The 27,117-nt window shown below is 44.7% G+C and overlaps 2 protein-coding genes across 5 annotated transcripts in view; one reads left to right on the top strand and one right to left on the bottom strand.

The window, feature by feature from the left end:
• PPP2R1B (protein phosphatase 2, regulatory subunit A, beta) overlaps positions 1 to 1,665 on the top strand; it is a 41,525-nt gene extending 39,860 nt beyond the window's left edge. For 2 of the 3 annotated variants that reach the window (XM_011926713.1, XM_011926712.1), the window contains one exon: positions 1,515 to 1,665. In XM_011926713.1, coding sequence (XP_011782103.1) covers positions 1,515 to 1,607 — 93 coding nt within the window. In that variant the 3' untranslated portion in view covers positions 1,608 to 1,665. The remainder of the gene's footprint in view (positions 1 to 1,514) is intronic. The other variant, XM_011926711.1, reaches the window with a different exon arrangement.
• SIK2 (salt-inducible kinase 2) overlaps positions 1,656 to 27,117 on the bottom strand; it is a 126,611-nt gene continuing 101,149 nt past the window's right edge. The window contains exons 7-16 of one of the 2 annotated variants that reach the window (XM_011926718.1): positions 25,438 to 25,658; positions 23,403 to 23,555; positions 16,174 to 16,338; positions 8,529 to 8,757; positions 7,766 to 8,050; positions 7,466 to 7,629; positions 6,590 to 6,700; positions 5,800 to 5,891; positions 4,455 to 5,069; positions 1,659 to 3,782 (exon numbers count right to left, since the gene is read on the bottom strand). In XM_011926718.1, coding sequence (XP_011782108.1) covers positions 3,779 to 3,782; positions 4,455 to 5,069; positions 5,800 to 5,891; positions 6,590 to 6,700; positions 7,466 to 7,629; positions 7,766 to 8,050; positions 8,529 to 8,757; positions 16,174 to 16,338; positions 23,403 to 23,555; positions 25,438 to 25,658 — 2,039 coding nt within the window. In that variant the 3' untranslated portion in view covers positions 1,659 to 3,778. Of the gene's footprint in view, positions 5,070 to 5,799; positions 5,892 to 6,589; positions 6,701 to 7,465; positions 7,630 to 7,765; positions 8,051 to 8,528; positions 8,758 to 16,173; positions 16,339 to 23,402; positions 23,556 to 25,437; positions 25,659 to 27,117 lie in introns of both variants that reach the window. The other variant, XM_011926716.1, reaches the window with a different exon arrangement.

The following is a 27,117-nucleotide window of genomic DNA, read 5'->3' as shown; positions in this document are numbered from 1 at the left end:
ATAAGTTCCATAAAAAATTCCAGATCGGGTGCGGTGACTCACGCTTGTAATCCCATCACTTCGGGAGGTCAAGGTGGGTGGATCACCTGAGGTCAGGAGTTCCAGACCAGCCTGGACATAGTGAAACCCCATCTCTACTAAAAATACACAAACTAGTTGGATGCGGTGGCGCACACCTGTAGTCCCAGCCACTAGGGAGGCTGAGGCAGGAGAATTGCTTGAAACCACGAGGTGGAGGTTGCAGTGAGCTGAAATCGCACTACTGCACTCTAGCCTGGGCGACAGAGCGAGACTCTGTCTCAAAAAAAATAAATAAATAAATTACAGAAGCAACAAAATGATCAAAGATCCCTGCCTGTACAATGACTCCAACTTACGAGCCTCCCTGTTCTCCAATTTTCACCGTTGATGTTTAGGCACAAAGAGACCGAGTGGCTTGGTGGCTTCCCAGAAGGCAGCAGGGGCAAGCCAGTTTAGGAGTTCAAGTGTAGCAGGTCAGCCCCAGCACGGGGGTCAGCCATGGTTCACAGGGACCGATTCTGTGAAATGACACTGCATATCGTCTCTACAGGAGGTCAAATGGGAAAAAGTTATCTGGAGTGTGAATTACTTTAAACCAATAGGGAGCTTAAGTGTGACTGTTGCTACAGGTTTTAAAATGTAATACAAACATATTTATGAACCTGGGGCTTGACTAGAGGCTGGCGGACCCCAAAAAGGAGCGCTGCTCACTCACCCTGTCCTTGCATCCTCACCCGCCTGCATGTCTCCAGAGGCTCTTTGGTACTCCAGGCTGCTGCTTGTCACCTTGCCTTAGTTTCTGGCTGATCACCTGATCACTGGAGCTGGGACTATCCACCCCCCCAACCCGTGGGCAGAATTCTGCGAGCGTTTCCCTGCCTTTAGCACTGATGATGACACTCGTGTGTGGGCGGAGGTAGGGGAGTAGGTCATTTTCACGATGAGTCCCTTCTGCTGGAGCCTTCAGTCCGTGGGAAAGGGTAGGGGGCAGGGGAGAGGCTGATACTCCTACAGGGGGTCCCCCCTTGCGCCCCATCAAAACACTAGAACCCCCCCCAATTACTCCAGCGCCAGAGTTGGGAAGGGGCACAAGAGACAAGGGCTGGCTTCAGTCCTGGGCTCCTGTCCATCCCAGCCTGACTCCAGCACATGGTTTAAACACGGGGAGTTCTTGATATCTGAGGAGGAAAGGGCCACTGACTTTTTCTTTCCTAGGAGGCAAAAGTGGATGGAGGAGAGAAGGGGTTTGCTCAGATGGGCACGAACAGTCCCTGAGCCCCATCCCCACTCCCCTGCTGGGCCCTGACTCTCTCCCACCCAGGGATTCTCCAGGGGGTTGGTGTAGAGAACTGTCGGCCTCCTTCTCTTCCCATGGTGGCAGAGGGCAGTACAGGCAGAGGTGGCGAGGGGGCAGCTGGGGACGGTCGGTGTCACTGGGAATGCGAAAGTGGGCCCCCTCTTCCCGTTGGGCTAACATGCTGTTTGCCTTACAGGGACCAGTGTATCAGTTGCATGGAGATACTAGAGACACACTTGCCCAGCTGGAAATTGCAGAGCTAGTGCATTTCTCCCAAAGCAGAGACTAATACCCCGGATTAAAAAAAAAGAACATAAAAAATAAAGTACCACACATATTGCACCTTTTGCCGAATGAAATTTTTACCTCATGTTTATCTCACCAAAGTCTCTTCAGAGGAGCCTGGTTTACAGGGTGATGAAGCTGATGATGATGATACAGTAGTGTACACACTGCTAATGTGAAACAGACTGGAAAGCAAGTCAGTACCTCAGAGAAGCCCCGGAGAAAAAGAGCGATACTAAGCCTTCTTAGTGTTACATTAGTGTTGAGGAAGAGAAAACTGCCTGGAAGCTTCCACGGGTCACTAGTTAGGGACAGAGCAGCACAGGTGACCAGACAGGGCTGAGCAAACACCCGACTGACCAACAGAACCAGTCTCTTCAGCAGCTTACATTGCAGTCAATACAGAGGGTTATGGAATTTATTGATTTCTGCTTGAAATAAACAAGATAAGCAAATAGGAGCTCACAACACAGGTCCCAGCAGGAGGGGTCGTGCTCTGCATCAGGCCGGTGTCCACGCCGCTGCTGTGTCTGACGGCTCCTGATAGGCCCGGCTGTCGCAGGGCACAGCTCGATTTCTCTCTGGGTCCTTAACCTTCCAGTAGCCTCTCCGCAGTCCCTCATCGGCTGGCCTAACCGTCCTGCCATAGCTCCCAGGTCTCCTGGGCTAAGCAGCTCATGGCATTTTTGGGGGGCAGGAGTTTATGTCGATCTGTAACTACACCATTCCTGCAGTTCTGAAATGAGCGGCCCCCATTTTCAATCTGGAAGGCATTTTAGTATCACAAATATTGGAGCACTTCTGTAGTGTATTTTGGGAAAACGTCTTCCTTCAGTCTAAACAAATCAAGCCCCATTTTGTAACTGGCTATTTTGCAAAGACTCAAAACAGATTAGAGATCTTAATGAAATGATCTCTTAAATGAAATGATGTTCTTTATTTCACGAAATCATCAATCTTAAGCACGAGCAGGAATAAACAACTCCCAGAAGGAGCTTAATTCATTCTTCCTGGATTTTCACTGTGTTATTAAATCACAAAAATGACAGTCCCCACACTGCCCTTTCCCACTGACACCGAGTCCAACCCCAAGCACAGTGCCTCAGCGAAGTGTCCTGGCACCATGGTGAGCTGGCGACCAGGCAGTCTCTGGCCAGCAACAGAGACTGCTCGAGTTACTGAAGTTGGTAGGAACTGGGCTCACACGGCCAGAATGGAACCCCCTAGACTTTCCACACTTCACCTGCCTGGACACTAACTACAAAGAGGAAAGGCAACTTAAAGGTGTTTTCTAGATGCAGCATCAGTTAGTCCCTCTCCTTGTGCTTTAAGGAAGATGCTTTGTGCTTAACACATTCATCTGCTGATGGGACAAGCCATTCTAAAGGGCAGAAATGGTCATCTTTAGAATTAACACTGAATTTGTAACACCTGGATGTTAACTGTCCAAATGACAAATTATTCATAATTTCTAGGGATACAGTTAGCTAGCTGTAACATCTAATTTTTACTTACTTTGATGACTGGATTGTAAGTGTTGGTTAAGTTTTATTAGTAATATAATGTGTCTGGCAGATGATCTGCTAAAATGGTTAACACATCTGTGGTTCTTTGAATATTGCTGTAATACTTGAACATTTCATTACAAGTCAAAACTTTAAGGAAATTAAGAATGCTGATTCCCACATGGTGGAAAACAAACTCTGAAGTGACTTTGGATTTAGCATTGACATAAATGGAAACTGTTGGTTTCTACAGAAAAGAAAGAATTAAAGCATGATCTGGGGGAAAGGCACAGCACTACCACTTCACATGGGACGTAAAAGTTCATTTTTCGTGTCCTTAAAATCTCTAAGCCCTATATGAAACTGTCCAAATATACAAAGCTCAATAAACTACTAGCAACATATAGTATAAGGTCAAAGTAGTTATTACATCGGAAAAGAGACAACAGGTACCCTGGAGACCGACTGCCCCCAAGCCAGCAGTGTCCCCGAGAGACTGAGGAAAAGCCTGTCTTCCCTGGCCCAGGGCTGGTGCTCTTGATGTGTTCTTGAGTTTCTTGCCCCCTGTCTCCACGGTGGCGGGTCTCCTGTCAATGCCACGTGTGACACCTTTGGAGTCCTGAGTATATTCTGACACTCGGCAACCCAGGGCACCTTCTGAAGGGGTATGTCACCTGCTCCCGAATGGAGATGAAGGTGGTCTCTGGGGTCAGTACCAGCTGTTATTTAATGGCCCCTGAAACAGAGCTCACGCCCCACTGCTTTGTGATGGCCTTGGGGGACAACTTGCATCAGCAGCTAAGAACTTAGGATTCAATGACAAAGCACAGCCTTCCTTTATTTCCTGTGCATCCGATTTCCTGATGTCGTCTTGATTTGCCTTGTAGCCATATGTGGTTGCTCGGCTTCAGTGAAAAATATATTGCCTTTTTTTCCCCTTATATATGCAAGAGCACACACCTTTTCTGCTTCCACCAAGGTTGCCCTTGAGAATAAAAGGATGTAATCCTGCATAAGACCTGGGTCTGAACGTCTTCTTAGGAACACATTTGTCAGTGCCGCCCTCGAGAGCTTGCTCCACTCGACCTAAGGGCAGGAGCCTCAGCTACAACTATGTTCCAGCGCTTGCCACAGGAAACTCTGTGGCAGGGCAGGACCAGGAGGAAGCAACATCCACCCCAGCCAGGCCCTCTGATTCCAGTTGGGTGACTTGATTTCTCCCCGTCAGGGAGAGGGCAAAAAAATAAGCTTTAAATTTCAAAGGCTGGAATAACAATAGGAACATACACTCTTCCTTCACCTGACCCACCCAATTCCTGTGCTGAGACTAATTCACCAGGACATACCCGTTGTGTTGTGGATCCACAGCGTCTAGCATTTCACAATCAAAGAGTCCAGGCAGCTCGGAGAGGGCTAGTGGGTCGTAGCTGGAGGGGGCCTCTTGCAGTCCTGGGTTTCTGGGACAGTCTGGCCCCGTCAGGTCACTCTGCTGGGCTCCATCCACAGGATGCTGACAGGGAGCGGGATAGTCTGACGCAGGGGAAGCAGCGCGCGGCAGCTCACAAGTCTGGTAGGAGAACTGTAAGGGGGCTGCGGCAGCTCCTGGCTGTCGTGGTGGTGGAGGTGGTGGCGGCGGTGGCGGCTGCTGCTGCTGTAGCTGCGTGGGCAGAGGAGGAGCAGCTCGGGGGCCGGAAGTGGAGGGCAGGGGCTGAAGCTGCATCTCCTGGTACTGGCTGAGGAAAGGGCTGTATTGCATCTGCTCAGAGGAAGGCTCCAGGACTGGGCTCAGGGGCTGGGTCAGGCTGAATGGTGGGGCCTGCTGAGAAGGCGGTGCAGTCTCCTGGCGGGGAAGGGGCAGCTGCTGACTTGGCTGTGGGTAGGAGCTCTCTGCTATCTGCATCTGATTAAAATATGCCTGCAGTTGAGATTGCTTCTGGAGAAAGAGTCGCTTCTGCTGGAGCCTAAATTGGTAATATCAAAGGAAAGAATTTTAAATCTTCTCAAGTGATGGCAATTTTAATGTAAATGCAATACCAGTCAGTAGCTTCAGTCCTCTACTTGAGTCTCTCTTTCTCATGTCAGCAAAAACAAGTGGGACTGGGGACCGATTGTGTTGGTTCTCTTCAACCTAATCTTGTTTTTTGCCCCCCAGTTTTGATGATCCTTCAGTGCTAACGTGAGCAGGAATGCATTTTCTCTGACTCCCGAGTTTTCCTCTTTATACAATGAGAGGATGATTTCCCTTATGAAGAGGCTAGAAGAAGAGACACCTTGGCCTCTGCAGGTGTCTGCAGTTGATGGATTGATTAAGGTAGCTCTACCTTGACCAAGCTGCTTCTACTAGTGAGGCCAGTGGGCACACATGCTAGTAAGGGAGGACGGAAGGCTCCTGTGCCGCCTACCCCACCTCCATGCTTTGGGCAACTGACTGTGAAAGCTTGGAGCTAGTCATACCCAAAAGAGGAAACGCTAGAAGAAAAGGAAAACAAAGTGCGCCGTAGGGCTGCCAGTGCCTGACAGGACCATCCTCCATGGATACGGAGATAGTAATCATGCTCAGAGGGCCTGTGGCACATGCAGAAAACCTATTTTCCTAGTAATGGCGAACGTGAGAGGGAAAGGATAACACATTCAGTGTTCTCAAGGCTTCTAGAAAGGAAGCAACTTCTTTGGCCAAAGCCCCCTTCTCACCTGTGTTCCTGCAGCTGCTGCTCAAGGCTCCGCGGTGGTTCTTTGCAATAAAGCTGACAGGTGTTCTGTGCCTTTGACAGAAGGCTGGGCTTCTGGAAGAGCAGAAAAACAACACGAGCATGACAATGTGCTAGGATGCAGTCATCAGATGTGCTTCTGCCTGCAGGATGAATCCAACTGTATCCTACAGAATCCACATGGGGTGAAGGGACTGATATTTGCTCCCGCAGACCCTGAAAGAGCATCGGGCCAGCAGGCCTGGCCCATCTCTGCCCTCACCTACTTCCCTTTTCCACTCCATTTCCCAAAGTCCACTAGGACTGTGAGCTCATGGACATTAAGAAGTAATGAGAAAGGTGGAGTTAGATCTCCACCGCTGAATGAATGAGTCATCCTTTACGGGATCGGTGCTTTATCACTTTTTAAGATTTTTATGCACCAACAGGGAAAGTCCATGTAGACATTCTGCAGACTTAAGATTTTCATTTTATTTATTACTCATTAAGAGGAGTATAGTTAGAAACAAAGAAGCCAGGTCTCCCGTTCCTACCCCTCAGTGACATATCCTTTTGTGGGGCCTGAGGACAAAGCCTTTCCCACCACCAACACCGAGCATAAAGCTGAAACTGAACACCTTTCTAGAAACTGCAAGTACAGAGTCAAAGCTACTTGCCTATAAGGAATCAAGCAGCTACCCTAAATAAATGCCAGGCAAAACACGTTTCTGCTTCGCAGAAGGACACATTCTGGATGAGCAGAGTGAGGCGGACTCGCAAGGAGAAGGACCCACCTGGAGTCTGTGCTGCAGGTACGGGGTCTCCAGGCTCTGCCGTGGGGACAGCTGCGGATGCACGCTGGCAGGGAGAGTGGAGACGCTTTCCTGCTGTGGAGAAACTTCCTCCTGAGGAGCAAGGGGGTGGAAACAACTTTCACCAATTCCCCATGGGGAAAAACAACTCAGTTCTTAGCTGAAGCACCTTTGCAAATGTCCAAAAGGAATTCCAACTCCATTAAGACTTACTAATACTCAAAGCTTTTACGGAGCCAGTAGGCTGAGGGCTCCTTACTCTGCAGAACATTTATGCACGTATTATCTCTAGTTAACAACTACCTAGTCAGTACTACAGCAAAGGCTCTTGGTGTCGCCAGGAGGCCATGGCCTTCACGTGGGCCTTGAACTATAATCCTCTTGGGTGCACTGAAAATAGGCTCAAAAAAAAAATCGGATAAGTAGCAGTATTTATTGTATTTTTAGTATGAATAATCTACTTGTAATATTTACTAAAGTGATGCCACATCAAAAGTAGTGGTGAGAAGCTTCTCATTTGGGTGCAGTTCATTATTCTTCATTTGCGCATGTGTGGCGGAGGAAGGGGAGTTCAAGGGTGACTGTAAGAGGTCACTCATCTATTCTCTGCCTTGTGAGCCAAAAACAGCTTAAGAGTCTCCAGGCCTCCATCTGGTATTGATCACTTGGAAGCAGTGTGGATGGGCTGAACCCGTCAGTGGCAGGTGGCAGCAACAAGGCAAAGAAGCTGTGGGTTTTCCCAAAGAACCTGTTTGCTCCAGGACTGGAGGAAATCCTCTAAGTGAAAATGACCATCTTCAGGACCAATTCACACCTCATCCTCACACAGCCATTGAGGGAAGGGCCCAAGGTACCCACCTGAGGGCAGCTGCTAGTAAGGTCCTGGAGCTGAGGAGCCGCCGGCGCCAGGTTAAGGTCCGCCTCTGGTCCTATTTGTTCATACAGCAATTGCACTTTGTTCAACTCTAGAATTCCTTTGGTTCTAGCCAGATTCTGAAGATGTTGTCTAAATGCTACAATTCCTGAAAGAAAGCACCAAGACCAAACAGTTTAACTAAAATACGAGGCCTTTCGGTGACCACAGGTGATCACACTAACATGGCAAGAAACCGCCCTCCTATGACGTGAGTTTCAAAAGGCAGAGGAGGAAGTGCTCACCCTGGGTGAGGGAGGTGTCCGATGCTCTGCGGCCCTCTCTGAAGCTCACTGGAGACCTGTTGTGGACCTCTCGTTTCTGGGAGCTCAGAGCCTGCATGGCTGGGTTGGTAGGTCTCAGGCTTATGAAGGGAGATGTCATGCGGGGTGAGGGCTGATTGGCTAACATGATGTCCTTAAGGGAAGGGTTGTCCTCCAGAAAGTTCAGGTCCCTCTGAACAGACCCCATATCATACTCAGAGTCCACACTGTCAAGGGAGGGGCTGTCATTCATGGAGAACATTTTCCCTTTAAGAGAAAACAGAACAGATAAAACCAACAGCAACAGCATCTTCTTGGAACATAGGGTACAAAGCATAACCAGCTTGAGTCTTGACAGCTACCATGTCCTTAATCTCCAATCAAAACATCTTTTCAGATGTTTACTTTTTACTGGCCAGTTTAGTCATCTTCAAGTTTAGTGGAGAACACACTCCAGAAGTGGCATCTGTAGGATCATAGCCAGTCCACAAGAGCCAGAGTCCCTGATGAATCATCTGGCACCCAGATGAATCCTGGGGACTACGGGAGCCAACTCAGAGACATTTCAATTCACCTTTGATAGCTGCTGCCAGGCTGCATCTGCGACGCCTGCTGAATCTGCTCCATAAAGGAATAAGCTATCGATTCAATTTTAAGAGTTGGCTGGCATCATGACCACTTGTTGGCGATTGGAGTAAGAGATGATGCCATGAAGACTTAAGCTAGTGTCGCTCCTCTACCGTACCTGCTCCAGGCATCACGACCAGTTGATTGGTCACTTCTGACAGAGTGTGCCGTCTCTGCCCGCTGCGTGTGGACTGAAATGCCTCAAAGGCATGAGCGGGGTCTTCCTCAGCCTCTCCTTCTGTCTCCAGCCCTTCATCAATGGAGGTCTCCATCATGTTGCTGGGCAGTGACTGGCATCCCTTCCGCACCAGGACAGGAGGCACAGGGTCAAGCAGACAGCCATTGACCTAAACGCCAGGGGAGAGAGGAAACTCAGTTTCTGCACTGCTGAGACAGAAAAATCCACAAAGGAAAACATGTCAAGACTTGTGGCAAACTAGAAATTAAGTAAAATATTTAAACATGCACATATTTATTATGAATGACAACACATAGATTAGAAGTGAAGGCAAGTCAACTGCAGGACTCAGAGAGAGACAGAAGCCTGTGATGACCTGAACTGGCACTGCTGCCCAGGTTTCTCTGAGTCATCATTATTACAATAAACAACTTTTTTAGTGGTTTCCAGAAGAACAGGGGTATATTAGTTTGAGGCCTATCGGTTATTTTTTTTTTAAATAAGGGAAATGAAGAGGGAGGAGTTTTTTTTTTTTTTTTTTTTTTTAAATTACATGGCTCACTGCTAAAAAAAAAGGGGGGGGTAGTCACCTTTTCAACCATAAACATACTGGAAGGTTTTAGGAAGACTTTTATGTTCATAATTTAAGTACCTGCCCGTTTGATCTAGTCTTTAATTGGTTCTATGTGCCTGAGGAATGGAAAGTAAGAATTCTATATAGACAGACTGATACCACAAAACGGATTGAAAAAAAATTCAAATGGCAGACAGCCAAAGCCTTCCATTGTAGAACAACAAATGGCTCACTGGCCCAAAATTCCAGCAGAGGCTAATAAGCCCCAGGGCACTGAATTCTGTCTCCTCCAGCAACATATACGTTATCGATGGTTCCTATCCCACAGGGGTGAGCGCGGCACGGCTCCCTGCAAGCACTGGTCCTTCCCATGCAGTTGCCACGCAAACTGCCTAATGGCAGGCAGAACAGCATACCGGCGGCAGGGTGGGAGTGGGGGGGGTTTGTGGTTGCAAGTTCTGGCTGGAAAGGCCCCTGTGAGGAGGTAATTATTTACCTCATTACCTTAACTATTCCCCCGTGGAAATCAATCTATTTTCTCCTATGACTAGCTGCTCAGGAACAGCCAGTAATAAGACGCTTCGTTCTGAGCAGTACTTTCACCTGGAAAACACTGGGTATAGCTGCTGTTTCCTTTGGAAGCAGGAGAAGCTCACGTATGTGAGAGGTGGCGTGGGGTTTCCCTTTGCCAGACACACAGGAAACTTTCCTCTTACGGCAGCCAATCTGAAGGCGCGGCAAGGCCCTTTATTTGGAGAAGGAGACTCGGGTGACTCAGATCTTTGTTTGCTGCAGGGAGGGGAAGGTTATTCCATAAAATCCATTCTGGGCTATAGCCCTCACTCGCGTAAGGTGGCTAATGCATTACAGGGTTTTAAAGTGATGAGTGGTCATTTAAGAGGAAGAGTGGCAAATGCTTCCTTTCCACATTGGCCAACCTTCCCCATGGCAACAGAAAGCAAAACTCTGAAACCTGGCCAGCAACTCTTCCTCTCTCCTTGGTCCTTCCCCAGATAAACTTTCCTTTCTGACTAAACTTAATAGTTTCCTTGCAAGAAAGAATGGCTGTTTGAGAACTTATATTCATACCTCTAAGCTCCTTAACTCTCTACTAACACAATTTTCTAAAACTAGCCAAGAATGGTTTAGAAATGAATAAGGCAACAGAGAAAAGAAGATCATTAAGTAATTATCTGTTGAGCATCCTTATACTTACGGCCTCCGTCAAAAGACATTTCTTATAGGATAAGCCATACAAGTAGGCTCTTTTTTTTTCCTTCTTCAGTTTTTAAGTTCCAGGGTCCATGTGCAGGATGTGCCGGTTTGTTATATGGTAAACGTGTGCCATGGTGGTTTGCTGCACCTATCAACCCATCACCTAGGTATTAAGCCCCGCATGCATCAGCTATTCTTCCTCATGCTCTCCCTCTCCCCACCCCGCCAATAGGCCCCAGTGTGTGCTGTTCCCCTCATGTGTCCATTCTACTCCTACTTATAAGTGAGAACATGTGGTGTTTGGTTTTCTGTTCAGCTGAGGATAATGGCTTCCAGCTCCATTCATGTCCCTGCAAAGGACATGTTCTCATTCCTTTCTATGGTTGCATAGTATTGGTGTACATGTACCACATTTTCTTTATCCAGTCTATCACTGATGGGCATTTGGGTTGATTCCATGTCTTTGCTGTTGTGAATAGTGCTGCAACAAACAGACTCGTGCATGTATCTTTATAATAGAATGATTTATATTCCTTTAGGTATATACCCAGTAATGGGATTGCTGGGTCAAATGGTATTTCTGCTTCTAGATCCTTGAGGAATAGCCACACTGTCTTCCACAATGGTTGAACTAATTTACACCCCCACCAACAGTGTAAAACTGTTCCTTTCTCTCCGCAACCAGGCCAGTATTTGTTGTTCCTAACTTTTTAATAATTGCCATTCTGCTTGGCATGAGATAGTATCTCATTGTGGGTTTGATTTGCATTTCTCTAATGATCAGTGATGTTGAGCTTTTTTTCATGTTTGTTGGCTGCATGAGTGTCTTCTTTTCAGAAGTGTCTGTTCTTGTCCTTTGCCCACTTTTTAATGTTTTTTTTTTCTTGTAAATTTGTTTAAGTTCCTTATAGACTGGCTATTAGACCTTTGTCAGATGGATAGATTGCAAAAATCTTCTCTCATTCTGTGGGTTGTCTGTTTAGTGTTTCCTTTCATGCAGGTTCTTTTTTTATCCTTAATATTTTTACTGAGTCACACAAAATACCTGGCAGTACCCCTGAATTTATGGTTTTACTTAAATTGTCAGTTTATACATTTATTTTCTCATCTAGACTACAAGAGGAATTATGTCTTTCATTACAAAATATTTGCTGAGTTCAATTTTATCCTGGGACAGCTAGAAAACAATGACTTGATTTTTCATTGATTTGATTTTTCTTTTTCTTTTCTCTTTTTCTGGTGAGACAGTCTCACTCTGTCGCCGAGGCTGGAGCGCAGTGGTGCAATCTCGGCCCACTGCAACCTCCAACTCGCGGGTTCAAGCGATTCTCCTGCCTCAGCCTCCTGAGTAGCTGGGATTACAGGTATGCACCACCATGCCTGGTTAATTTTTGTATTTTTACTAGAGCTGGGGTTTTGCCATGTTGGCCAGGCTTTTCTTAAACTCTTGACCTCAGGTGATCCACCCAGCCTCCCAAAGTGCTGGGATTACAGGCGTGAGCCACTGCACCTGGCCAGGTGTATATCCTTTTCAGAACTTGTATGTACTACCTTTGATATAAAAAAAGTTATTAAAAATGTAAGTAGACACGAAACACCTCCACTATATCTGCATTTTCAGGGTTTACCCTCACAGTTTCCTTCCGCTATCCAGCTATGAAAGGGGTAATTTGGAAAATCCTTTTATTACATTTCAAATAAAAATGCTAAAAATGGGCTGGGCATGGTGGCTCATGCCTGTAATCCCAGTACTTTGGAAGGCCAAGGTGGGCGGGTCACCTGAGGTCAGGAGTTTGAGACCAGCTTGGCCAACATGGCAAAACCCCATGTCTACTAAAAGTATAAAACTTAGCTGGGCGTGGTGGTGGGCGCCTGTAGTCCCAGCTACTCAGGAGTCTGAGGCAAGAGAATCGCCTGAACCTGGGGGGTGGAGGTTGCAGTAAGATGAGATCGCGCTACTGCACTCCAGCCTGGTTGACAAGAGTGATACTCCGTCTCAAAAAAAAAAAAAAGCTAAAAATGACTCAAGTGTATGTGTATATGTATGTATAAAAAAACCCTTATTAAAAAGAGATACTCAAAGGAGATTTATTCTACAGGGTTTATGCATCTGCCCTCCCATATGGCCCCCCCATGTCACCTGTGGATCTCAGTTCCTGTTTGGAGCACCTGATCCAACCATTCTTATCTAGAGCTGGGCGACTATCTCAGAAAGGCAGTATTTTTTTGAAGCTGCAAATCAAAGTTTCCATTCAGACTCCCTAAGGGATTTTTTTTTTTTTTTTTTTGAGACGGAGTCTCGCTCTGTTGCCCAGGCTGGAGTGCAGTGGCGCAATCTCCGCTCACTGCAAGCTCTACCGCCTCCCGGGTTCATGCCATTCTCCTGCCTCAGCCTCCCTAGAAGCTGGGACTACAGGCGCCTACCACCACGCCCAGCTAACTTTTTTGTATTTTCAGTAGAGACGGGGTTTCACCGTGTTCGCCAGGATGGTCTCAATCTCCTGACCTCGTGATCCGCCTGTCTCGGCCTCCCAAAGTGCTGGGATTACAGGCGTGAGCCACCGCGCCCGGCCTCCCTAAGAGATTTTACTGACAGTTTTAAGCACTGAAGATTTCTGGGAGGGAAGGAGAGCTGAAGTCTCTTCGAGATGCAGAATACCTGTCCCCAGTTGAGAGGAGACATGCAAGTATCAATACACGCAGCTATGAAGCATCAATCAGAAAACAACAAATGGGTGTTACAGTAAATTCACACGAGGCAGTCTCAATAAAAAGGGAACGTGTCTCCGATAGTTTTTCTGTGTGTGTGTGCACTTACTCATGGGCCCCAAGAAAGAGGTCCTAGGGAGGGAAGAGGGACAAGCATTTTCACTGACATAAATAAGATGGTCCACAAAGAAGCCCGGAGGATGTCTATGGCCTGGCTGAGTGCCACCGTGGCATTGTCAGTGTGGGTGGCCAGCTCCAGCATGGCACTGCTCTTCCTACAAATGCGAATATACCATCTAGCTCCTGTCTATATCTTCTGCAAAATCATTCATTTCCCGCCTGTTTCCTGGTTACAGTAACAATCACAAGCTTTAAAAATAGCTTGCCCTACATAATACAGCAGTCAGTGCCCGAGCTGTGTTTTAGGCCTGATGCCCTCACACACAAGCCTTGAGTCAACTGCATTTTAATTCTGTTGAGGGAATTACATCTTTAAAATAAATGAATGACGCTGCCTTAATTGATGTTTAAATTTCTGAGTGGGTCTATAGTAGCAACCACAGGCAGAGAAGAAAGACTGCCCCCAGGCAGTGGACTCGTCCTCAGGGGCCCAGACACTAAATCCTTTTGGTCAGCAACTCAGCTCAACACCGGCTTGTGGCAGCCTTGCACTGAGCTGCCTGCTGTGGGTTACGCTTGTCTGAACTAATGGTTGGCCTTCTTGAATCTGCCCTGCCTTTAGTTCTCCATTTCTGAAAATGGCTCTCACCCTCCATCTAGGCTCAAAATCTTGTTATTGGTTTGTTCTTCTCCCTAGACCTTAATATTCTATCAATTTTATCTGCACCGTCTCATTTCTACTGTCTCCTCCCCTCCAGGTTCATGGTCACTATCATCGCCTCCCTCCTGGACACGGGCTCTAACCTGTCTTCCTGGTCACGTTTCTCCCCTGCACCGGGGCACACAGCAATATGCAGGCTAACTTTCTGATGTGCAACACGGATCCCAGAGCTTCCTCGCTCAAATATCTTCAGCGGTTTCCTACTCCCCGAACAATTGTGCCTTCAGTTGTTTCAACTGATACCAAAACCTATCCCCATATTGGAAGTACTTGCTTAGGGGAAATATCTAAATTTCTTGGCTTGCCATTCAACGCTAACCTCCTCCGTCTTTATTTCACACAGCTTCCCTGCATGTGCCCTTTTCCTCAGACCATCTGAACCCCTCTCTACGGAGATGCACTTAGGCTTCCCTAGTACTTGCTTTTTCCAGTCTTGCCTCTACTGTAGACATCACCCCCACCCCCGGTTTCCAGCCACCTGTCTGGGGTCTACCCGCCTCTCAATCCCCAGTTCTGATCATTAAACCGGACCTTCCTGATCAAACAGCTAAAAGCAACTCCCTGCCTCTTTCTAGTCTCGTTCTGATTTATACTTCCTTAAGGGACCGATTGTATTTTATATTTTTATTTTTTATTTTTTTTGAGGTGCAGTCTAGCACTGTCACCTGGGCTGGCATGCAATGGCACAGTCTTGGCTCACTGCAACCTCCACCTCCTGGGTTCAAGCAATTATCTTGCCTCAGCCTCCTGAGTAGCTAGGATTACAGGTGCCCGCAACCTCGCCCAGCTAATTTTTGTATTTTTAGTAGAGACGGAGTTTCACCATGTTGGCCACGCTGGTCTTGAACTCCTGATCTCATGATCCGTCCGCCTCGGCCTCCCAAAGAGCTGAGGTTACAGGCGTAAGCCACTGTGCCTGGCCCATATTTTATCTTTTATCAATTTACTCAGCACCTGGCACGCCATCTTTTAGTATGTATAATGTTTCTTCTGCTCGACTATAGTGAACTCTGAGAGACAGAGTTCATGTCTCACTCATCTTTTTATTACCTAAAGAGGCTAAAAATACAGGAAACCAATATTTATTGAGTATCTATAATCTGTCCCAAACCTCACACACATTATCTCAATTAATCATCATAATAGTCTCATAAAGTTGGTGTTCTCATTTTATGCAAGAGAAAACTGAGGTTCAAAGCGTTCTGTTATGTGGCCCAAGTTCACACTAAGAGGAGGTCTATTTTGAACATGCTCCAAGACCTATGTTATCTATGACACTCTCCTACCCATTATTATGATCTTCTGTACATTGCTTATGCTAAGTACATATAATACACACTGGAAGTTAAAGAAACATCCATGAATGAGAAAAGCTGTCATCTTCCATATCCTAAATGCCAACTTCATTCCACACACTAACTTTTATTTTTATTAATTAAGTTTTTGAGATGGAGTCTCACTCTGTCACCCAGGCTGGAGTGTGGTGCTGCAATCTCGGCTCACTCACTGCAACCTTGGCCTCCCGGGCTCAAGCCATTCTCATGCCTCAGCCTCCTGAGTAGCTTGGATTACAGGTATGTGCCCCCACGTCTGGCTAATTTTTTGTATTTTAGTAGAGATGGAGTTTCACCATGTTGCCCAAGGTGGTCTGGAACTCCGGAGCTCCAGCAATCTGCCCGCCTTGGCCTCCCAAAGTGCTGGGATTATAGGCTTGAGCCACCACGCCTGGCCCAGCACACTAACTTTTAAACATTTCCAAACTGGACAAAACAACATGTATAACTGATCACAAAAGATGGCCCATTGTTCTGTACCTGAGGTACCCTATGCAGAAGAGCAGCAATAGCAATCAAATAAAGCCCAATTTGGCATGAAAGTTAATTTTTTTGTTTTCAGCATTAATTTGTTAGGGGAAAAAAAACAAATAAAAAATACTCCCAAACACTTGTGAGAGATCTGGAAACTTGAAGAGAGAAGGAATTAGTGAAGGAGGGAGAAAGATGAGGAGGACTTTTCAGAAGTCCACGAGGTCTGACAAATTATGTAATGGTCATAATGGTCATAATGATAAACACTGACAAGGGTAGAGCCTGGACACTGTTCTTAGGTTTTTCTCCACAAAAGCATCACTCCTGAGTGACTTAAGGAAATGATAACGTTCAATAAAGCCAAAGTAAAACACTTGTGGACCAAACTGAAATCTCTCACCACACTGCCAGTTCCGAGACTCTCAAACACAGCCGTACCTTTGGAGTGTCCACACACTCTTCTTCCATGAATGCAGCTTCTGCCTGACAGCCAGATGCTGGAAATGAAAAGGCCTCCACGTTGGATGCCTGGGGCAGGAGGGCAGATCGCAGCAGCCTCATGTTCGGTGAATGCATGGTCACTGGGAGCCCTACAGTCTGTGCCTGTAAATATGGCAAGAACAGACAGTTTGGGAACATGAATACCTTCTCTATAAATACACAAAGTTCTAAGAATAAAATAATTCTTCTTGTGGCAATTAAAGACTGAATATTTATTTATTGGAAACTCCAGAAAGACTTGGTGAAATATGCATATGGTGCCGGCAGTGGTCTGAAGCAGACTCAGCAATGAGTTCCTCTGAAAAAGGTCGTACAGAATTTCATTTCTGCCTCATGAGGGGATGCTTGACTTTCACACAGGTGACAAGAAAGCTAGCTTTTGTGAGGAATCAAGAATGTTCCTCGTTTCAATTCAACAAACATATTTGTCTCTTTCTTTAAATATAATACCCAGACAGATAAAGAATAGAAAAATCCTAGGAGCTCAAAATTAAACCAGGGACAGATATATACACACCCACAAGTAACTACAACACAAGGGACACTGGAGTCAGTGCTATGTCTCTGTCTGCCCTACCCACCTTTTTGGGGTAGGTGAGAGGGTATGTATTCATTGGTAAGGGTGTATGCGAAAAGGAAGAAAGAGAAGCAGCAGTCACGTGGGGTGACAGGAACATCTTCCTTCCTTCAAGGAGATGCACAGCCTGGACTCAGCCTGCTGGCCCAGTGGAAGGAGAGGCGTTTACTGCAAGCTGTGTTTTTGAAGTCAACCCACTATAGAAAGCTCCTGATGGTTTGAAGTCTGTTCTCATGTCTCTTTTGTTAACTACTCTAGGGAAACAAGCATTACAAATGCTTCTTTTAAAAAATCATTTAAGGCTGGGCGCAGTGGCTCATGCCTGTAATCCCAGCACTTTGGGAGGCTGAAGCAGGCAGATCATGAGGTCAGGAGATTGAGACCATCCTGGCTAACATGGTGAAACCCCGTCTCTACTAAAAATACAAAAAAAAAAAAAAATTACCCAGGCATGGTGGTGGGTGCCTGTAGTCCCAGCTACTCAGGAGGCTGAGGCAGGAGAATGGTGTGAACCTGGGAGGCAGAGCTTGCAGTGAGCCGAGATCGCGCCACTGCACTCCAGCCTGGTCAACAGAGCGAGACTCTGTCTCAAAAACAAAACAAAAAAAAAAAAAAAGGAAAAAAAATCATTTAAAAGAGAATCTTTCCTTATGACAATTGGCAAAGATTGATTTTAAAGATGAAGCTGCTGAATGATCCTTTCATCACCATCCCTTCAAAACTACCAGAACTTATTAGATGTGTTTTAAATATAACAGGCACTGCACCACATCTGAGAAAACAATCATCATACTAGACCATGAAAGGCAGAAGGATGGCCTATATTTTTCCGGCTATAGTTATTTCAAGGGCTATAGGATGGTGAATTTTAAATTTAGAGAAATCAAAGGGAAAAATGGTATGAGATTCTAGCTTCTCCTCTGCCGAGACCTGAGTTTGATTTCTGGCTCCATCACCTACAAATTGTGTGACCTTAATCAGATTTCCTAACTTCTCTGAAACTTATCTTCAACTGTGAGAGCACAATGCCAACTTCTCAGTGAAGTCAGGACTGTAAAAGGTAACATGCAATGAATGTCCTTAACTCAGTAACATTAATTCCTCCTTTCCCCTTCTTCCTAAAGCCTCCGAATGATCACAAGAATGTAAGAATTAGACTGTAAAATGAATGCAGTCTCGTTCTCAAATACTAACAGTTCCCAGTTAGAATCTCGGATTGATGATTTTCAAGGATGGGGGCGTATGTTAGAAATATACTTTATATTTGAATATACTCTGAATATATTTTCAACATACTTTATATTTGGTATATTCCAATATTAATATCATTGGCTATACTGTATCAAGATAAATAAAGTAGCATTAGCAAAGTGTCACAATGTTCTGGATGCCCCAAAACAAACAAATACACAACTGCACACCATTCAGAGTGTGATAAAGAGATTGCTTTCCTTGTATTATCACTCCTCAAGCTTATATTCTGTGCCAATTTTGAGGTTAAACAACTTTTTCCTTTCAAATATCAGGCATTTAAATTATCTAGCTACTACGTAAAATTTTTATCTAGTCACTATGTAAAATTTACACTCCGCACTAAAGTATATTTGCTACATTCTTCTTACCCCCATCATTAGCTTTTCAATCAAAGGATAAAACTGAAGAATTGATTGCTACTTCCCAGCTTTATTAGACTGCTCCTTCTCTATGAAGGTAGTCTAAATTATTAGGGCGAAGCATGACCGAGGGTGCCGTATGGAAATGAGATGCCCATGCGCTAACTATGACCCGTTGCTCCGTCCCTGACTCTCACTAGCTTGGACGCTTTAAATGGCCAGACGGTGCTGTGCCAGACCAAGCGTAGCACATTGTCCTTGACAGCATTCACATCCGACCTGGACTACTACAACTGACTGTGAACTCGGTTAGAGGAATAATGGACAGGATCAAGGAAGAACGCTTTTTGTTGTGACAATCACTTCCTAGGAAATATGGTGGGTTTTAGGAGTCTTATGATCACTGAGGGGACTAAAGGAGTCTTTTTGGAACAATAGAGGGTATAAATATACAAACAGCATGCGCAGCATTGCACAGTTGATTAGCAAATATTAAATAAATAGATGGTCAATTAATAACCCAAGAAGCAGATATTATCAAGATACTCTTTAAGAGTGTCAATACTCAATGATTATGCCCAACTAATTGTGATCACTCTTTAGACCACATGTTTATTGCTTTTAATCTCTTCTTTGGACTTTGTGCTTTCCAGAACCATTAAAATGCAAATAATGTTCTTCCCTATGGGAAACTCGTTACTATTCCAACAGGCAAATATTTGTTATGACCTGAATTGTGTCCTGCCAAAATTCACAAGTTGAACCCCTCACCACTAATGTGGCTGTATCTGGAGACAGGGCCTTGAAGAAGGTAATTAAGGTTAAATGAGGTCCAAAGGGTGGGGCCCTGATCCCACACAGCAGGTGTCCTTATAAGAGGAGGGAAAGACACCAGAGGTCTTTCTCTCCACACTTGCGCAGAGAAAAAAAGTCAGTGAAAAGACAGCCAGCTACAAGCCAAGAAGACAGGCCTCACCAGATAGCAACCCTCATGGCACCCTCATCCTGATTTCCAGCCTCCTGAACTGTGAGAAAATAATTTCCGTTGTTTAAGCCACTAGGTCTGCGGTATTTTGTTATGGCAGCCCTAGCAAACAGGCACAACCTGTTGTGAAGGGCAACCTCTAAACAGTAATTAAAAAATTGGAGGTGATTGTTTTACTCTTGTTTGTTTACAGCTGATGGAAACTTGCAGTGGAAGGACTGTTAAAAACGAGTGGTTAGGCCAGGTGTGGTGGCTCACTAATTGTGTGACCTTCATCAGGTCCTGCAATCCCAACACTTTGGGAGGCCACGTTAGGAGGATTACTTGAGCCCAGGAATTTGAGACCAGCCTAGGCAACATAGCAAGACCCTATCTCTACAAAAGATTAAAAAAATAATTAGCTGGGCGTGGTGGCATGCACTTGTGGTTCCAGCTGCTTGGGAAGCTGAGGTGGGAGAATCGCCTGAGCCCAGGAGGTTGAGGCTAAAGTGAGCTGTGATTGCCACTGTGCTCTGGCTTTGGTGACACAGCAAGACCCCATCTCAAAAACAAAACCTCCCCTAAAACCCCACCAAAACTAGTGGTTAGAATGTATGAGAAAAAGACATGACATATTTTTTCTAAATAGTCTGAACTCACTTAGATCTAATACTTCCTGCATGTTATACAGCAAACATAAGCACTCCAAATCTAAGATGGGAATCCCACTGTTGTCTAAATAATAATAATGGGTACTTTATTTTTTTATGTTTTACTTTTTGGGACAGAGCCTCACTGTGTCACCCAGACTGGAATGCAGTGGTGTGATCTCGGCTCACTGCAACCTCTGTCTCCTGGGTTCAAGTGATTTTCCTGCCTCAGCCTCCCGCAGAGCTGGGATTATAGGCATGCACCACCATAACTGGCTAATTTTTGTATTTTTAGTAGAGATGGCATTTCACCATGTTGCCCAGGCTGGTCTCAAACGCCTGGGCTCAAGCGAACTGCCCGCCTTAGCCTCCCAAAGTGCTGGGATTACGGGCGTGAGCAACCATGCAAGGCCATAATGGGTATTTTGTAACTAGGCTATGAACTTCTTAAGGGGAGCGACTGTTTCCAGGGTACTTCTGAAGCCACAGTGGCTAGGACTGTGCCTGGCAAGTAAGTGCTCTATTGGTTGAACTAAACTTCTGGTACAGGTTAACCAGTTGTATCTTGGTAGCAATCTAATGAAGTATGTATTGCTGTTCCCATTCTGTATTTAAGGGCACAGGAGCTCAGAGACACTGACTCGCTTGAAGTCACTCAGCTTGGTGTGGAACCTGAGGTATGCATGATTTCATGGCTCACGTTATCTTTGTATTGACTGGATCATGTTGTTTCCTCAATTTCTTGCTGCTATATCAAGAAACAAGTGATTTGCCGCTTCTTTAAAAAAAATTAGAACATCAAGGAATTAAAGTGAGAAGGCTTTACTAAAACTTTAGGCACATTTATATCCATAAAAACAGAAATCTATTTTTTAACAAGTTCACCACTAAAACTCAAAATGTGAAATCTCTGAGAGGAGGGGCCTGTTGCTCAGCATCCAGAAGGCTCTCAGGCAAGCATGTGAATAAGCACTGAAGACTCCATTTGAAGTAGAAGCATTTTAGTTACACTAAGTAGGTTCCATTGAGACTTGGGTCAATGCATAAAGGACACACAGTACTTGGTAATTAAAAAATCATTGAACATAAGAAGCCATGTTATGCATCTGAACCCTAAGCCAAATTAAATATAATTTGAGATATGCCGGGGAATTTGCTCATAGTCTAGACATGAAAGGATATCGTGTACAATAACATATGCACGTGCTCAGGAACAACTGTTTATATAACCCCTCACCACTCCCTCACTTGCGTAATGTTTAAGGAGAATAAAGAGACTTGGCAGGGAAAGCCTGCTGGTCCTGGGGGCTTTCCAGCTTCCTATCCTTTTGTCTAGTGGCATTTGCAAGAAGGAAGGGGTTCCACTACATCTTAAGTGTTTTTCATTTTATCTCCTTCTTTCTGTCTTGAAAGCAACACCATTCAACTTTGAGATTTCCAAGTGCTCAAAGATACTCTAACTCAAGTATCTGGAACTATATTGGTACATTATTTTACTCACATCTGTTATCAATACTCACATTTTTTTTTTTTTTTTGAGACAGAGTCTCACTCTGTCACCCAGGCTGGAGTGCAGTGGCGGGATCTCGGCTCACTGCAACCTCCGCCTCCCAGGTTCTAGTGATTCTCCTGCCTCAGCCTCCTGAGTAGCTGGGACTACAAGAGCGCGCTGCCATGCCCGGCTAATTTTTAGATTTTTAGTAGAGACGGGGTTTCACCATGTTGGCCAGGATGGTCTTGATCTCCTGACCTTGTGATCCACCTGCCTCGGCCTCGCAAAGTGCTGGGATTACAGGCGTAAGCCAGTGCGCCCAGCCAATACTCTTATTTTATATATAAAGTATGTATAACAAAATACACCACTTACCTACTAAAATCAAGAAGATTTAATTTCCTTTTTTAAAACATACTCTGTAGATGCCAATGCAAAATTTTATTATAATCCTGTAAATTTTGTAAAACTGCCAAAGAAATACAAAGTCAAAACTCTTCTGCCTTTATTTTTATTTTGAAGAAAGGCAGTTACTCACAGAAGTGGACAGGAAAGTCAATGGAGCATACTAACCAACCATTCATCTCAACCTCTACATGGACGATTCCCAAATTTCTAGCCCCAGCCTCTCTCCTCGGATCAAGATCCATATCTTCCTCATGAGCAACTGAGTTAATGCTACCCCTATTTTCTCAGGCTCTGGCTCAAGAACAGAGTCATCTCTAAGTCATGTTGTCCCTTCCTCCCCAATATTTATTTATTACTTTATATAACAAGCATTTACACAGCACTTACTATGTGCCAGGCATATAGTATTTCACAAACATTAGCTATTTCACAGATATTAACTAATTTAATTGTCATAGCATTCTATTATTATCCCCATTACACACTTGGGAAACCAAGGCACAAAAAGACTTTAAGAAACTTAAAATGTCACATAGCAGGAAGTAGTAGAATTTGGTATTTGCTCCAGGTGCTTCTAACCACCACGCTGAGCTGCATCTCTGAACCATTGCCAACTTCATACAGAGTCTACCTCTGAAATGGTTCTTATACTTGCCCCTTCTTTTCTGCTTCCAACAGTGCCATATTTAAGCCTTCGGTATTTCTCGTCTCTACTGTAACACTCTCCTAACTGCTCTCTCCAAATTTCTTCTTTTCTCTACCTGACACATCCTTCATAATGCTACCAGATTAATTAGCCTAAAGCATGGATAGAATTATATCACTTTTCAGCTTAGCAGCCTTCAGTAGGACCTTGTTGCTTACTGAATTGTAAGTAAACTCTTTACCTTGGCATTCAAAACTCTTCACAATGCCTCAGCTCACCACTCACCAAGTCCTCTCCATCTGTGAAGATGTGTCTTACACGCTGTTTCCCCTGTTCAGATGTGCCCCTCTCTCCCCTGTCCCTGGCTCTGCTACAGCACTCATCTTTCCCTATTTTGAATGATGGTTGTTTACGATCTTATCTTATTTCACTTCTATAGTGTGATGTCTCTGAGGGCAATGACTGTAGTTTATATATCCTGCCCCCAACAGTGCCTAAGAATAGAAGCTCGCACATGGTAAATCTGTAATAAAAATTTGTTATATGGAATTGAATGTGAAAGCTAGTGACAGTAATTCTCAACATTGTGAATGACGAAAAAGAGAAACACCTCTTTTAAAAAACTGCTTGAAATAAAGTTAACCCTTAAAAATGAGAAAGTGCTAAAACATTTGAGAATCTAGTGAATGGCAGGCAGAAACTCTACAGAAAAACAGTTAGAGGGTGAAATCCTAACCCTGTGTATAAGATGAAAAATCTGTCGAACATGTGAACAGGCACATGCACAGATAAGACTCTCAGCTAAGGGGGCATTACCTTGGCAACTGTTTGCTCAGCAATGGTGCTAGGCCGACGCTGGCGGCCGTCAAGTCTCTGCTCCACTGGGAAACTGCTCCTATGTGATTTCAGGCGCTCCACCAACAAGAAATAAATGGCAGCAAAGTGGTTATAGCTCTTGTTCTGCAAAGACTGAAAGAAAAAACAAGTGGTAAAGGCAAAGAGCTGTAAAGACCAATGCAATGATCTATACATGCCTAAAAAAAAGTGGAAAGAAACTGTGTGCTCTTAAAAACAGAGTGAAAAACAAAGTGTGTCTCAAAATGAAAGCTGCTCCAAAATTAAGACTGGAAGGCAGAAAACTTCAAGTCTCTAGTATTAATTATATAAAGGATGATCCCTTTAAATGGGTTGACCAGCCCCCTCCCCCCTTTTTTTTTCTTTTGAGACGGAGTCTCGCTCTGTCGCCCAGGCTGGAGGCAGTGGCCGGATCTCAGCTCACTGCAAGCTCCGCCTCCCGGATTTACGCCATTCTCCTGCCTCAGCCTCCCGAGTAGCTGGGACTATAGGCGCCCGCCACCTCGCCCGGCTAGAGTTTTGTATTTTTTAGTAGAGATGGGGTTTCACCATGTTAGCCAGGATGGTCTTGATCTCCTGACCTCGTGATCCGCCTGTCTCGGCCTCCCAAAGTGCTGGGATTACAGGCTTGAGCCACCGTGACCAGCCCTTTTACATGAACAAGATCCATTTATTTTTCTCCAGTCAGAGAAAATGCCATCATTGTCTCATGTAGACATTCCCCAATGCTGCCACATGGCCCCACCTCATAGCTGTAACGGCGGTGTAAGGTCAGTTAGCAACCTGAGCCCAAGGCTCTAATTCCATGGCTTCGACACAAATCTGAACCATTGAAAACTCTGAAGTGCATGGTTAAAGTATGTGGAGAACTTTCTGATGATTATTTTGGGCTGGAAAATGGCATCTGGATGCTAAATTGAGAGACACTATGTCTCCGTTCTTAGGTAATTTTTTCCTCTTATTTTTGCAGTCCCACCCTCTTAAAACCTTGAAAATAAAGTTGCTTCCCAAATGTTCACATCTCCAGCCTGCCAGCTTTCCCAGATACTGAGGGAACAGAGAAACAACTGCTCCTTTGGCTTCTAATTCCACCTGACAGTTGGCATGGGTGCTGTGCAGGGCACCAGGATGCAGAGCCGTCTCAGCAAAAATCACAGGTCAGTGGAATCGCATGCCCAGCTACCACTCTGGATGCACTTCAGGGACAAGTACAGAAAAACATCCCTGAGCGCACAGTGAGCAAAGCAGGAGAGTCAGTTTGGTTTCACTTATGGCTACGTGGCGGGGGAAAGGCAGTACAGCATAGAGCCTTGGTCTTTCACAGCAAACGAGGCGGCATTTGATATTCTTGTTGTGTTTCTTCCTCAAGAGCACTGTTTGCTTTTTTACATATTTATAGAAGCATTAGAAATATGTATATCCTATAAGTATGCTAACTATTTGAGGACAGAAATAAAAGCCAAGAGGAATTTTCCAGGTTCATGACCCTTCACAGTTCTATGACCCCTAAATACTTCCAAATCAGGAGCCCACCTGTTTTTGCCTTCTTAGTTTCTCCAGTTCATAATCTAAATTCCCTGGCTTTCTTAAACCTGATACCTACCCTTCTTGTTTCCTGCTTGGCCCTTTGCCTATCTGCACATTTATGTTCCATACAAACTAGTTAAATACCTATGTAAAACTTCATGTTTCATCTTGGAAGCAACTTTCTACCTTGTATTTGTTAAGCTTCCATCTTTGCCTTTTCTGACTCTTTTATAAATGCCTCCTCTCGAATGTTTTGGCAGATGGGGCAAAGAAAGGAATTTAAGATGCTGAATAAAAGTAAATATAAATAGAGTCTGATGTCATCAATAGGGAACACTGAAGAGTACGCCTAGGCGCTGCGGATACATGTGCTAAAAGACCAGGATGACAGGTGTTGAGTACGAAAGTTCAAGTAGCTAAGTGCAGTAGAACCCTGAAATACCTTTAGTCAAATCTCTGATCACTTTACCTCAATGGTTTTCTGCTGATCTATTCCAAGGCTGTGCATCAGTCGCAGAACCTGCTCATTAAACTCCCCGATGGATGGCTCATTTTCTTGCTCTTGTGGATACAGAACAGGTCTCTGGACAGGAACTTCTATGAGCATCCATTTATGCTCCTTGATTTGAGCTATGGTTAGCCGTTTGGATGGGTCTAGGACCAACATCCTTCGAATAAGGTGCTCGCAATCTATAGAAAACACAATGTTACAAAAGTCACATAAGTCACCTTGCACTTCAGGGTTATTTGCTTGGCTCGTGACTTTGTACAAGGGTGTTAATCTTTGTATCCTCTACTGGAAAGTGGAAGGTCAAATGAATAAATGAATACATGCAGGCTACTTATATTTGTCAAGTTAACGTGGTAAACAAATACCTAAGAAAAACAGGAGGGTGTAGGTCTATCAGATTCTGGGCTAAATGAAACTTTCCACTGAACTTCGCAACTGAAAATATCTAGAAACAGACTTTGATTTCCACTAAAGAAAATAAATAAGCCTCATTCCTAGAACAAGCAGACAGTAAATCGATCCTCAGTCATATCTAATGCTGATATACTAAGGCTATGTAAGCAAGGCAAAGAGCTCTCCAATGGGCTGCTGCTCTCCTCCACATCACTGTAGTGAGAAAAGTGTATGTAAAATATTACTTACTTCTGACTACACCAAGAAAACTGCACTGCTGCAACTTTGAGCACTAGCATATTCTCTGAGCTGACATGATGCTCTTCACTCACACATAAGCTAACCTCCTGTCACTATATGCCAGGCGCTGTGCTAAGTGCTTTACATAGATTATGCTTATTAACTATTATTATTATTATTGGAGACAGGGTCTCATTCTTGGTCAGGGTGCCCAGGATGGAGTGTAGTAATGCAGTCACAGCTCACTGCAAGCAATCCTCCTGCCTCAGCTTCCTGAGTAGCTAGGACTACAGGTGCATGTCACCACAACAGGCTAATTGAAAAAAAATTTTTTTTTTTTTTGTAGAGACAGGGTCTTGCAATATGGTCCAGGCTGGTCTCCAACTCCTGGCCTTAAGAGATCCTCCTGCCTTTGCCTCCCAAACCACTGGAATTACAGGTATAAACCACCGTACCTGATTGACAGATTAATTTAATTAAACCTTACAACACCCATGGGGTAGGAGCTATTGCTATTTCCATTTTATAGATGGGGAAATTGAAGCAGAGAGAGAGGAGATAAAACTTGTGAAAGTCATATGGCCAGTAACCGGTGGACTCAGGATTAAAATCAGGCAGTATGGTAGTCTGGCTTCACAGTCCATGCTCTTAACTACAAAGAGTATTATTTCTACTGTTAGTAGAAAGAAAAAAGTTAAGAATGATTTTATCAAAATGAAACTAAAGGGTAAACTTAACTGCTGTCTAGGTAACAGCTCAATACATGACAGGCAGGGATTATGGCATCTCATCTGAATTTAGCAGAATTTTGCCAGTTGGCTTTTTAATTAAAAAATTTTAATTTTATAAAATCCATTACATATTGGAGTGAAATGGTTGTGAGTCTGTATCTACAAAGGGCTTCGTTAAATCTAAAATAAACCTGGGACATTTATAGACCCAGAATGAATGAGAAGACATGCTGCTGTTAATCTGGGAAATGCTGTGTGTTCAGTTACAAGCAGA

Source organism: Colobus angolensis, unplaced genomic scaffold, assembly GCF_000951035.1.
Source record: "Colobus angolensis palliatus isolate OR3802 unplaced genomic scaffold, Cang.pa_1.0 Scaffold7, whole genome shotgun sequence".
In the NCBI taxonomy this organism is placed as follows: Eukaryota; Metazoa; Chordata; class Mammalia; order Primates; family Cercopithecidae; genus Colobus; species Colobus angolensis.
The sequence above is the reverse complement of the archived record's forward strand: the minus strand, read 5'-3'. Positions and strand labels throughout refer to the sequence as shown.